The sequence below is a fragment of the Staurois parvus genome, unplaced genomic scaffold (assembly GCF_062004578.1).
Source record: "Staurois parvus isolate SC_StPar_1 unplaced genomic scaffold, SC_StPar_1.0 ptg000394l, whole genome shotgun sequence".
NCBI classification, from domain to species: domain Eukaryota; kingdom Metazoa; phylum Chordata; class Amphibia; order Anura; family Ranidae; genus Staurois; species Staurois parvus.
Window position 1 is genome coordinate 5,046,814 of NW_028318190.1, and position 13,385 is coordinate 5,060,198.

The 13,385-nt window shown below is 42.6% G+C and overlaps 1 protein-coding gene across 1 annotated transcript in view; it reads left to right on the forward strand.

Annotated features, from left to right (window-relative positions):
- Positions 1-13,385, forward strand: part of LOC149455432 (arf-GAP with SH3 domain, ANK repeat and PH domain-containing protein 3-like) — a 103,002-nt gene that overhangs the window by 75,069 nt on the left and 14,548 nt on the right. Inside the window, exons 17-21 of the mRNA XM_089686280.1 lie at positions 501-669; positions 750-835; positions 954-1,069; positions 7,545-7,612; positions 7,920-8,021. Of these exons, the coding sequence (XP_089542406.1) occupies positions 501-669; positions 750-835; positions 954-1,069; positions 7,545-7,612; positions 7,920-8,021 (541 nt within the window). The remainder of the gene's footprint in view (positions 1-500; positions 670-749; positions 836-953; positions 1,070-7,544; positions 7,613-7,919; positions 8,022-13,385) is intronic.

The following is a 13,385-nucleotide window of genomic DNA, read 5'->3' on the forward strand; positions in this document are numbered from 1 at the left end:
AATGATTTGTTTGTTTCCTAATGCAAATATTTCACACTAAAGCATGCCGTGTGCCCAGGAGAAATGTATGGAATTTTTGGCTAGTGTATGGGATTTTTTTTTTAGGCTAATGCAAATCATGTTAGCGTCTCTCTTGTAATAAACAGCTGGGTGATTATCAGTCATAAGGAAACAACTTACAGTGGAGTAAATCTGTACTGTAGGCAGATATCTGCCAGCATTCTGTCATACTAATGACTTATTAAAAAAAATAACATTCAGCTGAGTCATAGAAATAATCTATTCATTGTACGGGAAATGGATCTTGGTTTGCCAGGAAGCTTGTGGGAATAATTATTTGATTGTAAATAAATAGTTGCTTCCTCTGCTGGCACTGGATGATCATTTGGAGAAGCAGATATTTTGACATGTTGGACACCCACTGATCAATGCCTTTGCCTGCTATACATGCTGTCAGATTTGATGTTGTAATTCATACAGGGATCTCTGTGTCTCAATAGGAATGCCAGGAAGGATTATATCACTGCTAAGTATGTGGAGCACAGGTTTGTGAACAGAGATAAAAGCAGCAGTCTTCATGGGCTCAGAGATGCTATTCAGAGGCATGACCTGATGGCACTGCTTCAGTGCATGGCGAATGGGATGGATCTGAGCAAACCACTCAATCAGGTATCGTCTGATACAGTCACACAGCACTCCCTATGTTCCGTGTGTCCGTCTCATGAATGTTCTGCCTACTTTCCCTGCAGGATCTCTGCGAGTCTCCACTTCACCTAGCTGTTTCTCTGTGTGAGAGGAACTGCCTCCCGCTGGTGGATTTCCTGATCCAGAATGGGTTCGTACATTTGCCTACACATGATTAGTAGAGAATTGCCTAGAGCACAGCTACATATACTGTTGCACATATTGAGATGCTCTGTTGTTTTACTGGATGGATAACTCTGCTTTCACAGGGGAGCTCTGGAAAAAGTAACAGCAGATGGACAGACAGCTCTGCACTATGGGGTCAGATATAACAAACCAGATTGTATACGACTTCTCCTGAGAGCGAAGGCATCTGCGAATACTGGTAACCACATGTCTCTCACTCCCACCTTATGCCTAGAAACATTGCGTACCATTTCCCAGTGCATAGAGAGCATCAGTATTTCATTATCATTGATTGTATTTTTATTACTGCATAGAAAGACAAACGTTATTTTCATTTAAAGCAGGGGTCTTCAAACTGTGACCCTCCAGGTGTTGAGGAACTGCAACTCCAATGAGGACTTACAAGACTCTGACAGCCACAGGCAACACTCCCAGAGGCATGATGGGACTTGTAGTACTTCAATAGCTGGAGCCATAGTTTGGAGACCCCTGATTTAAAGGAAAGGTGTAGTGAAAGAAATAGGGGGGCTACTAGCGATGACCACCTTGTAAAAATGCTAGTTGCCTGGCTATGTCTGGCCTTAATACTATGGCCCTCCAGGTGTTGAGAAACTGCAAGTCCAATGAGGACTTACAAGACTCTGACAGCTACAGGCAACACTCCCAGAGGCATGATGGGACTTGTAGTACATCAATAGCTGGAGCCATAGGTTGGAGACCCCTGATTTAAAGGAAAGGTGTAGTGAAAGAAATAGGGGGCTACTAGCGATGACCACCTTGTAAAAATGCTAGTTGCCTGGCTATGTCTGGCCTTAATACTATGGCCCTCCAGGTGTTGAGAAACTGCAAGTCCAATGAGGACTTACAAGACTCTGACAGCTACAGGCAACACTCCCAGAGGCATGATGGGACTTGTAGTACTTCAATAGCTGGAGCCATAGTTTGGAGACCCCTGATTTAAAGGAAAGGTGTAGTGAAAGAAATAGGGGGCTACTAGCGATGACCACCTTGTAAAAATGCTAGTTGCCTGGCTATGTCTGGCCTTAATACTATGGCCCTCCAGGTGTTGAGAAACTGCAAGTCCAATGAGGACTTACAAGACTCTGACAGCCACAGGCAAAACTCCCAGAGGCATGATGGGACTTGTAGTACTTCAACAGCTGGAGCCATAGTTTGGAGACCCCTGATTTAAAGGAAAGGTGTAGTGAAAGAAATAGGGGGGCTACTAGCGATGACCACTTTGTAAAAATGCTAGTTGCCTGGCTATGTCTGGCCTTAATACTATGGCCCTCCAGGTGTTGAGAAACTGCAAGTCCAATGAGGACTTACAAGACTCTGACAGCCACAGGCAAGACTCCCAGAGGCATGATGGGACTTGTAGTACTTCAACAGCTGGAGCCATAGTTTGGAGACCCCTGATTTAAAGGAAAGGTGTAGTGAAAGAAATAGGGGGGCTAGTAGCGATGACCACCTTGTAAAAATGCTAGTTGCCTGGCTATGTCTGGCCTTAATACTGACCTGGAACCAACATGCAGATTAGAAGGTTACAGTAATATCCTAAGATGCATACTTCTTCCAGGATTTTGCCTCAGAAAGTATTACAGCTGATATCCAGGCAGGTATGAAACACTATTATTAATGCAGCTTTGAATTCATGAATACATCATCAAATCAATTTTTAATGCATCATAAGTACCTGAATTTAAAGTGATTCTACAGGCTAATTGTTTTTTTAGAAAAAATAACAAGCATGTCTATACTTACCTGCTGTGTGTAGTGGTTTTGCACAGAGCAGCCCTGATCCTCCTCTTCTAGGGTCCCCCGCTGGCGCTCCTGACCCCTCCCTCCTGTCGGGTGCCACCACAGCAAGCAGCTTGCTATTGGAGTGCCTGCTGCTCCTTGTGTCCATTCACACACAGAGCCGATGCTCAGCCCTGCCCCTTCTCTCTTCTCATTGGCTCACTGGCAGTGATTGACAGCAATGGGAGCCAATGGCTCCCGCTTCTTTCTCAGCCAATGAAGAAAGGGAGTCCTGGGCTAGCCAAGAGTCCATTGCACATTGCTGGATTGAGAGGAGGCTTAGATGAGTTTTAGGGGGGGCCGGGGGGATTGCTGCACACAGGTTTTTTTACTTTCATGCATAGAATGCATAAAGGTAAAAACCCTGGAACCTTTACAACCACTTTATTTTGACATCTGTTTCTCTGTAGCAGCGCCAGCAGAGCTCAGATTCGGGGGGGGAGAAGCAGCATTAGGAGCCTGTCAGTTGTACTACAGTGCTCATGTGCTAACCAGGAGCATGCCAAAAATAGGAGAGAGCAGAGTGACATAGAAATGAGCTCATCAGTTTGCTGCTTCTCCTTTCATTGTGCCGTCTCAGACTGAGGGAGAGACCTTTAAAGTAGAACTACAGGCAAAACTTTTTTTTCATTTTAGATAGTGCAAGGGAAGGTTTTTTTTTCTCCATCTGTGTCCCATTGTGGAGATTTGCCTTCACTTCTTGTCCCATAGCCAAACAAGAAGTGAGAGAAAATCCCTGAAATTGGGGACCCCCAGGTCACCAGAACTAGTGTCCCCATTGGAAGATTTATATGTATTGCGTTTCTGGAGACAACCCAAAATTTGGGATTTTCTTTTACTTTCACTTTCAATGATAATGGTAAACAGGACAAATAGAGAGGATGAATCTCCCTAACGGGGGGCACATACAGCAATAAAAGCTGACAGGGGTTCTAATCCCTCTTCTCTCTATCCAAAAAAAAAAAAAAGATTTGCCTTTAGTTATACTTTTAAGTGTTACTTAATTGCAGCAGAGAAAAATCAGGTCTCCTGCTCTTGCAGACAAAGTTGTGCTGGGTGGCAGAGCTGTGTGCATCTCAGGAATTCGTAAAAAGAAATACAAATCCTTTGGCGGATAAAATAGCACCCTTGTATGTGTTTCATCTGTATCTATAGCTGTTTACCTGGAGTTTAGTTTAAGACCTGGTTCACACCAATGCGGTGCGGGAAACGCTGCAAATCCTGTGCATTTCCTGCACCGAATTGCAATGGCATCGCGTTCATGCGATCTGGTGCGGGTGTCAATGATAATTTAATGACACCCTGAAACAGTTCGCAAAACGTGATTGCCAGAAATTGCATCGCATGGGTGAGAACACCCATGCAATGCGATTAAAGTGCGGATTTAAAAAAGGGTCTTGCACCTTTTTGGTGCCGATGCAATACGATTTGAGCCATACAAAGTGTTTGGCTCAAATTGCACTGCACAGACAAATTTGCATGTAATTCGCACAGGAATGTGGTGCGGTTCCTGTTTGAATTACATGCGATGTCCTGCACTGCATAGTGTGAACTCAGGCTCAAAGTTAGGAATGCAAGATTCATTTTGTACAGAAAAAACATTCCCCTCTAAGTAAACTCTATGCATTGCAAGGATTTCGACACATTTTTCACAATTTCATGTCCTTCCCAAAATTGCTTTTTGTATCTCTATGTCCTTTGTCAGACTGATTTCTGAATGGGTAGGTCAGGATTTGTTATAACCACCTTGCGTTGTAATGAGAAAATCTACAATGTCTCTATTATTGTAGAAGTGGGTGAGCCTTAGGCAAGGCAGAGATGATACCATTTTCTTTCATGCAGCCATGGGTTGCAGGAAAGAATATTGCTTGATTCCCCCATCTCACAGCGCTATTCTGTTCTTCCAGCGGGGAGCCTTCCCTGCCAGCAGAACACAACAATTAATGCTAGTGGCTATAGCTGCTGGCAGTAATCACATGCAAAAATTCCAATAGGCTGGTTGTACTGAAGTCAAACAATCGATCGACATCAGTACATCCAGCCCACCCATAGATGGATCGAATCTCGGCCAGTTCCTGCTGAACCAGCTGAAATTTGATCCATTTATGGCTGGCTTTAGGCTGGCCATGGATAGAAATTTGGCCAGTTCAGCAGGGATTGGGTGAATTTCGATCCATCTGAGACCGTTCCTGCTTGTGAAGAAAATGTAATCATCATCTTCTCTTGAATGGGAAAGTCATAAAATGTTAATTCAGCCAGCATCTGCAGCTCTGTTCAGTGTACTGTGAAAGTGGAGTCTCTGTAGTTGGAATACAATAACACAACAGGGAGGATTCCTCAATCTGCCTCGCCTGTGTGGATGGGGGAATCTGTGTGTTATTTTTATCAGTTGGTGGGCTGATCAAAAAAAAAAAAAAGATCCATCTATGGCCCATTTTAGTAGTTATTTTCCCAAGAATAACAATCCTTATGTAATACATTCCTTCTGTGTTCTATATTGCTATAAGGACCTTGTCTTGTCTATTCCTTTAACTGAATGTAGGAAATTTAGTAAATCTGGAGTGTGCAAAATCTGGTGCAGCTCTGCATAGAAATCAGCTTCTAGGCATTATTGGGAAAGCTTAACATCCCAGTCACATCGGATGTGACTTGCCATGCCATGGCAGTTGCAAATCGCATGGCAAGTTGCACCCTATTGTCTGCAATTAAAGCGGTCATATCGGTGCAATTCCTACTTGGACGGCGCCGCTCCAATTTCTAAAGTACAGACATCTGTGTCTTGCAAGTCGCTGATGTCTTTCAAGTCACACCTCAAGTAGGAATGACATCCGGCTTTGAAATTGTGCAACTTCACTGGAATTCACATGATTTCAAAGTCGGATCGGTGTGACCGGGGTGCAATTAAACAAGCTGAAGTTAGAAGCTGATTTGCTATCATGCACAGCTGCACCTGATTCTGAGTGCTCCAGCTTCAGTAAATCAACCCAATCATGTCCAATAGAGGTCCCTGTCTTTGTCAACATTGATGTTGTTACATTTTTTGCCCATTACTAATGAAAACTCTTTTGGATTAAAAAAGAATGAGATTTCCGGGGGTATTTTATACACCAATACTGTACATCAGGGGTGGACTGACATATCATAGGGCCCCCGGACAATAGGGGATCATGAAGCCCCTGTGTCCTTGCCCACACTCAAAAAAAGCCTATAAAAAGGTACCAGGGACATCTCATGGGGGCCCCCTACTGACCCCAGGCCTTCGGGCAGTGCCTGAGTGCTCGAATGGTCAGTCCGCCCCTGCTGTACATGCTGGAAAGGAAGCATTGTTCAATTTTATTTCCATTTTAGAAAGTTAGATCATCTGCAGGATGATATTGAAGGGATAGTTTTAATAACAAGAAATTACAAAATGGCTTGTTTAGCAAAAATATATGTTGACCTCCCTAACGGTCTGATTATGTCAATATTTCTGTGCTCAAAGCGGTACAACAAGAATGTAGTAAACATCCCGGGTATGATAAAATTTGAAACACGAAATCATAAATTATGATATAATAAATGATCATAAAAAAAATAATATAATAATACATTTAATTCAATAATATAATCAAACCAAAAACACAGAAATTTGAAATATAGCACCAAGTTCGCACATCACGAATTTCCTCACGAATCATTATCACTCAATTCTGCAAGTGGTTCTAATTTACTGTCGCTGTTCTCTAGCTGGTCTAAAATCGCTTTTGACCTAAAGGGACATTTTTTGGACACCATGGACATTTCTCAGTTTCCAGGCAGAAAGAACAGTAAAAATGCAAGCAGGGCACAGGACAAAGCACTAGGGACAAAATGTATGTGAAATTGTTTGATACAGTAATATATGTTATACTATTTAATTTTAGTGTATTTAGTGTGTCACTTTTTGACATTTTTAAATTTCCCGCTGGTTCCGGCCCACATACGTCCCATATGTCCCGATGCTCACAGGGACTGGAACCCGGAAGACGGATGCCGGCATCGGCCGGAGGAGATGGCTGGGGACACTGCAGGGGGGATATCGCGGGAGTGAAGGACAAGGTAAGTGCAAGAGGGAATCCCTGAGCAACGCTCAATGTAGCTCGGGGTTACCGCTTTTGGTACTGAAAGTTAACCCTGAGCTACACTCGGGAATACCGCCAGGGAGGTTAAGATCAATATCAATCAAAAGTGGAGTTCTCTAAAAATATGGAATTCCTACATCCAATGGCAAGCAGTCTCTCAAGCCTTCAGGAAATGCTGCTAATTCTTCTAAAGCTGGCCTTACATTGGTGAACCAATTCCCACATCCACATGTTCGAGGTGGATGGAGGAATCCTCCCCACTGATCTATTGGGGGAAAATCTATCTGCTATCAGAATACACAGATCAGTGCTGCATCCTATTGCCTGCAGTGCTGATTGAGCGGCTTATCCGACAGGGCGGTTGAACAGAATTTGATCAGTAAATTGACTTCTGTTCAACCGCAGCGGCTTTGTCTGAATTTCAATTCATGTTTGGCCAACTCATCATTCCTTCTGTATATCAGCTATCTCTGTTCTTGTTTACAATACAGCAGGCTGTATCTCTTTATTCATTGACATGAATGGGCAGAGTGACAGATTTTCAAGAAAAAAAACTTGAAATTAATCTTTTCTGTGGAGATCCAATGTAAATGGTTTCGAAGCTCATCTCTGTGATTGTGATTTTCATTAGGGGTTTGACTATTGTTTGATTTGATAATGGATTGTCAAACTAATTAGCTGAGGTTTTGCTTTTACATTATCGGAGTATCAACATTGCAGTGGCATACAAGATAACCAGCCTAAGTTAACCTGATGTCTTCTCTCTTTTAACAGTGAACAATGCAGGATTAACCCCTTTGATGCTTGCTCAAAGCCTAAAGCATTTTGAATGTGAAGAACTGGTATGTAGTTTAGCAGAGGAATAAGAACCAACTCCAGATATTTCAGTTATGGGGGAATATTGGTGATTACCTAAATTATTTATATATTCCACACTATGGTGTATGGCATTAGGAAAGCCTGACACCCTTATTAGGCTTTTTATTCATATTTATAGAACTGGGAATCCCCACGAGATCAAAGATATGGGAATGTGATTCAGCTCACCAGCAATGATGCAAAACTGAAATATCATTCTAGATGGAGTTCTTCTTTAATATTACCTTGGAGAAAGGCAATTTATAATATTTCCTTTTCAATTGGCCACAGTTGGAAAAAGCTGGAGAAGGGAATTTTAATGCTGAACTGGATTTTGATTGGTTCCATCAAGAGGAGGAAATAAGCAATAGTGATGAAGAGGATGCTGAAAAGGTGAGCAGTAGTTAGCAGTTCTTTTTTATGTTAAATAAAGTGTAATTTCTAAATAGGACCTTTTTTTTTACAGATTTCAGCAATCTTTATTGTTAACCCTTCACCACCACAGTTCGGATACATTAAAGTGTTACTAAACCCACAACAGTAAAATCAGTCTGTATATGCAGTAAAGCATGCTTGTTATACTCACTGTGGAACCTAGGGGGTTAATCCTCTGCATTGTGCAAAAATGCTGTTTGATCCTGTCTTTTCTGATTCTTTCCTTCTTCCAGTGTCCCCCTCTTATCTCCTGGTAAGTCTTATCGTGTGGAGACACTCTGCACATGCTCAGTTTGGTGCCTTTTGCTCGAGAAGGTTTTCTTTTTTGGGAGGGGGGGGATACATGTGATCAGCACATGACCAATCATCACTGTCCAGACAGAGGTCAGGGGTTCCGCATCCTCCTAGAGGAAAATAAAAACATCTCCTACAAGCTTTAACCAGTGCTTAGCTGGACACTAATAGAAGTCACAAGACTGCTATATACTGCTGATGAGAAAAGGTATTTAGCAGTTTATATTTACTAAAATAATTGCATTTCCATGTTCTGTGTACTGTGGGAGACCAGATATAGTGAGGCGCCTGGGTTTAGTAACACTTTAAACATCTAAACTGTAATGTTTATGTATTGCACCAGCTTACAGTTCCTTCAAAATTTTTACATCCCACTATCTTAGCACATTTACTTACAATTCACTGGCTTTTTTCTTGCCACTGGGAGCCCTGAGCATCATAATGCTTCCCATGGTTTCAGTACTTCTGATTACTGATGTAAGCACTCCAGTAGATGGTTGTGCCAGCTTCTGCTGGTGGTACAAGGATATATTGAGGCCTGTATGATGGACTGAAAAGTGTGCAATCCAGAGCTCCATTAAACACCTTCAATTTGTCTGCATCCTATTTAAAGTGGAACTGCACTCTCAAAAGCAACATTGACTATTTTGAATCCTTATGCTGTTAACATTAGTAAATAGATAGGAAAGTATATAATGTTTACTTGTTTTAATTTTTTTTTTTACATTTCTTTAGTTACTTCCTGATTTCCATGCTTAGGCAAATTTATCATACATCCCAGGAGTCTTCAGATGGGGAGGAGGGGTTTTCTTAGCCAACCACCCTCCTGCCTGTATGCATGAGCTAAGGGCAGATGGATTCCAGAAAAGTAAATGCTACATGAATCATATACTCTTACTCAAGATGGCCACGGCCAGAAATGCTAGGGCAGTGGTGGGCAACCTTTTTTTTCAACTGAGCCAAATCTCGCCAAAACCACGATTGAAATTTATTTTGAGAGCCACATTTTTAAAACTGAAAATACATAGGATGGTACACTGTTTTTAGTTTCAATAAGTTTTTATAGTAATTCATCCCCCATAGTAATTCATCCCCCATATAGTAATTCATCCCCCATAGTAATTCATCCCCCATATAGTAATTAATCCCCCATAGTAATTCATCCCCCATATAGTAATTCATCCCCCATAGTAATTCATCCCCCATAGTAATTCATCCCCCATATAGTAATTCATCCCCCATAGTAATTCATCCCCCATAGTAATTCATCCCCCATAGTAATTCATCCCCCATATAGTAATTAATCCCCCATATAGTAATTCATCCCCCATAGTAATTCATCCCCCCTATAGTAATTCATCCCCCCCTATAGTAATTAATCCCCCATATAGTAATTCATCCCCCATATAGTAATTCATCCCCCATAGTAATTCATCCCCCCTATAGTAATTCATCCCCCCTATAGTAATTCATCCCCCATATAGTAATTCATCCCCCATATAGTAATTCATCCCCCATAGTAATTCATCCCCCCTATAGTAATTCATCCCCCATATTAATTCATCCCTCATATAGTAGTAGTAAGTAAGTAAGTAGCAAGTAGTAAGCCAAGTCCCCCCTGTGTCAATTCACTTACCTTTGCTCCGCGCGTTCCTCTTGCCGTGTTCCCGCGCCGTTCCGGTCTTCAGGGCGGACTGTGAGAGGAGCCTAGCTCCTCTCACGTTCGTCACGCTGCCCCGCCTACACACATCCTGACAGCCAATCACTGGCTATCAGGATGTGAGTGGCAGCGAGACTGGCCAATCATTGCATTTGAGCGCGCTGCCCTGGCTGTTTTTTTTTTGGATCACGCTGCAGAGTCCCTGCCGCCCGAGAGGAGGGAGGGGAGCGGGCGCCCGGCACACAAGAGCCGCATTAAAGCGTGTAAAGAGCCGCATGTGGCTCGCGAGCCGCGGCTTGCCGACCACTGTGCTAGGGAGTGTTTTTTCAGCAAAATAAAGCACGGAGGCATGGATAGATGGGGGAGTTTGCTTTGAAAATTAAAATGAATTAAAGCAGAGTTACAATCACACTGCAAAAACATAAAAGTCAGCAGCTACAAAAACTGTAGCTGCTGACTTTTAAAAAACAGCCACTCACCTGTCCCTTGATCCTGCGGTGTCCCCGGTGCCAGCATCTTTAGTGTGGGCACCCGGCTGTGACAGCTTGCGGCTTCACAGTCGGGTGCCCACTGCGCATGCGTGAGTAGCGCTGCGCTTCCTGAATGGGCCCCATAGTCTTCGGGGACCTGTCACATGTCCAAGAAGACTACGGGAAGGGAGGGGGAAGGACAACTTCCACTTCCAATTGCCTAGGCGATCACAGTGGGAGCGGGTACCTGTCAATTTCAGGTACCTGCTTCCCAAAGGTGCCTGTCTTAATGGGGAGCGGGGGACCAGTCTTTAAAGCGGAACTTCCTCTTTTGGGTGGAGCTCCATTTTAAATAGTGCTTCTGGTTTGTGGTTTTCAGATACAGTGTAGTTCCACTTCAAGTACAGGTTATGCCTAAAGGTGCATGTGTTCATCCTGAATATCAGGCAACAAGGTATTCGGGACATATACACCAGCATATTAAGCTGACAGGATGGTCCACAAGGTTATATTAGTTGATGCCATTATACATGTCATATGACCCACATTGGTGTGCAAAGTGAATGACATGTCTGTTAAAAAGAAAAAAAGAAAGGAACACATTTTAATTTTTAATGAAACCATACTATTAAACCAACATGGTTCATCTAACAATATCATAAAAAGTATTGCCTTGTATTCATGATTAAAACATATATATACTATTCATCTACAATATCTATAGCCCCCAGAATGAGGGAAAATTCAGTGTTAAATAAATCAAAATGTGAATACCATCAAGTAAACAATATTATGAATTAATGTTTTTTTTTGGGGGGGGGGGGGTAGCCTAGAGGCTATTGTAAGTTCTTTATTGTATTCTCCCTTCTGTCACAGCTCTCTAGCAATCCCTAGATAGCAGTTGTGAAAAATCTGTGTAAAGATCCTCTTTACCTGCTATCACTTATTCTTCATTCACTCTGCTCTTCCCCATATCCTGACATAATTTTTTTCAGCTGACCTCCAGTAGTAGCCAATAGAAAAAGAACAGTGATTTATTTTAATCCTGTGTGTCACTCGGCATCCACATGTCAATTGTGTGCTGTTGCTGTGATGGTTGCAGGTGGTTCAATGTGTAATTCTATCTGGGCAGACTGAGCACAGACATACTTTTTTTTTTTTTTTGTTCCATAAGAGTTTTATTAAGTTTTACAAGCATTAAAAAGATAAGAGTAGTGTACAAGGAAGTCACACAGCAATACAAAACATGCTCAAGGACTCATGCAACAGTGTTAATCCAGGCAAAACAAAAAAAAGGAGGAAGGGGAGGCAAGAGCCAAAAAACAAACAAAAAAAGGGGGGGGGGGAAAGGGGAGGGGGGAAATGGCAAAAAGGAAAAATCTAAACATAAGAGGGGTAACCCAGTTGCACGGGGGGGAGGAGATCCTGTCCACTCAGAATCGACAGCTCCCTCATACACTCAAGCTCCACGTATCCGCTATCCAGAAAAATAAATTGAGACAACCCAGCAATACGGGAAGCAGCATTTTGCTGTATAACATTTCCCCTCATAGCAAAACCCTCATCACTTCAACGTCCGACATGAGGAGCACCTCATGGAGGCCAGCAAAGAACAAACAGGGAAAAGAGAACCCGGTCAACACATTCAGGTCATAATTTGTTTGTACGAATCAGTGGTCAGAAAATGGATCCAACACGCCCAGGTAGAGTGGTAAGAGGTTATTTGATCCTGAGAAATATAAATCAATTCTTCCAGATCAGCTATCCTATTCAGTCTACCAAACCAATCCCTCAGACTTGGAACTCTCCCAGTCTTCCAAAGTAAAGGAATGCACATTAGAGCAGCATTAATCATGTGTGATGCTAATGATCTTTTGTAGCCATTGAATGACTGAGTAGTCACATGAAGGAGGTATTGAGCCGGGGAAAATGTTACTGTGTCTCCGGTCACTTGTACAATAATATCATGTACCGTGTGCAAGAAAGTGGAAAGAAGGGGGCTGGACCACCATATATGGAAATGAACCCACCGCCGATAAACACCTCCAACACCTGTCTGCTGTTAACGAGGAAAATTTGTGTATGGTCTGAGGCACCCTATACCATCTAGACTTCAATTTATACGCGTTTTCTTGTACTGAGACATTAAGGGAGTTTTTATGCGCCAATAAATGAATATGTTCCCATTCTTCGTCACTAAAAGAGCAGTTCAGATCTCGCTTTTATGACCTGCAAGCAATGCCCGAGCCAGGCGAACTGCGATCATGTAAAAGAGCGTAAATGGTCGAGATCATATGAAGCTGTGGAGATTGGCTTGTGCAAATAGTTTCAAAGGAGAGAAGCGGCCACCAAAACTCTCTGGAATGTCGTGAAATCTTCAAGAAATGACGAATTTGAATATACGCCCAAAAAGGTATAGGGGAGTCTTAATACTGTTGCAACAGATATGCTCTGTCCACAAATGCACTCTTATGGAAAAAGTTGTGTGCTGTCAGCGAGGACATAGGCCAGTTAGGATGTTGGAATACATTAGACTGACCTAGGGGAAACTGGATTCCACCGAATAGGGGTAAGGGGGCTCACATTTGAGGAGATCTGGCAAGTGGAAACTGCTGCAGAAAAACATTTCAATGTAGACAAAACAAAAGGATGATCCAAAACGAGATTTTTCCAATGTTGCATCGGCGTCCAAGGAAGGGACGCAAGAGGCTTATTGGAGAAGGCTTGTTCCAATCTGACCCAGTCCTTAGACTGACCATCCACTATTCTAGCCAGGTGGCTGGCCCAAAAATATTTTTGAAGATGAGGCAACCCGAGCCCTCCCCTAGCTTTCAACAGAGATAAGTAATCCAAGGCTATACAAGGAGCTTTTTTGTTCCAAATGAATCTACTAAATTG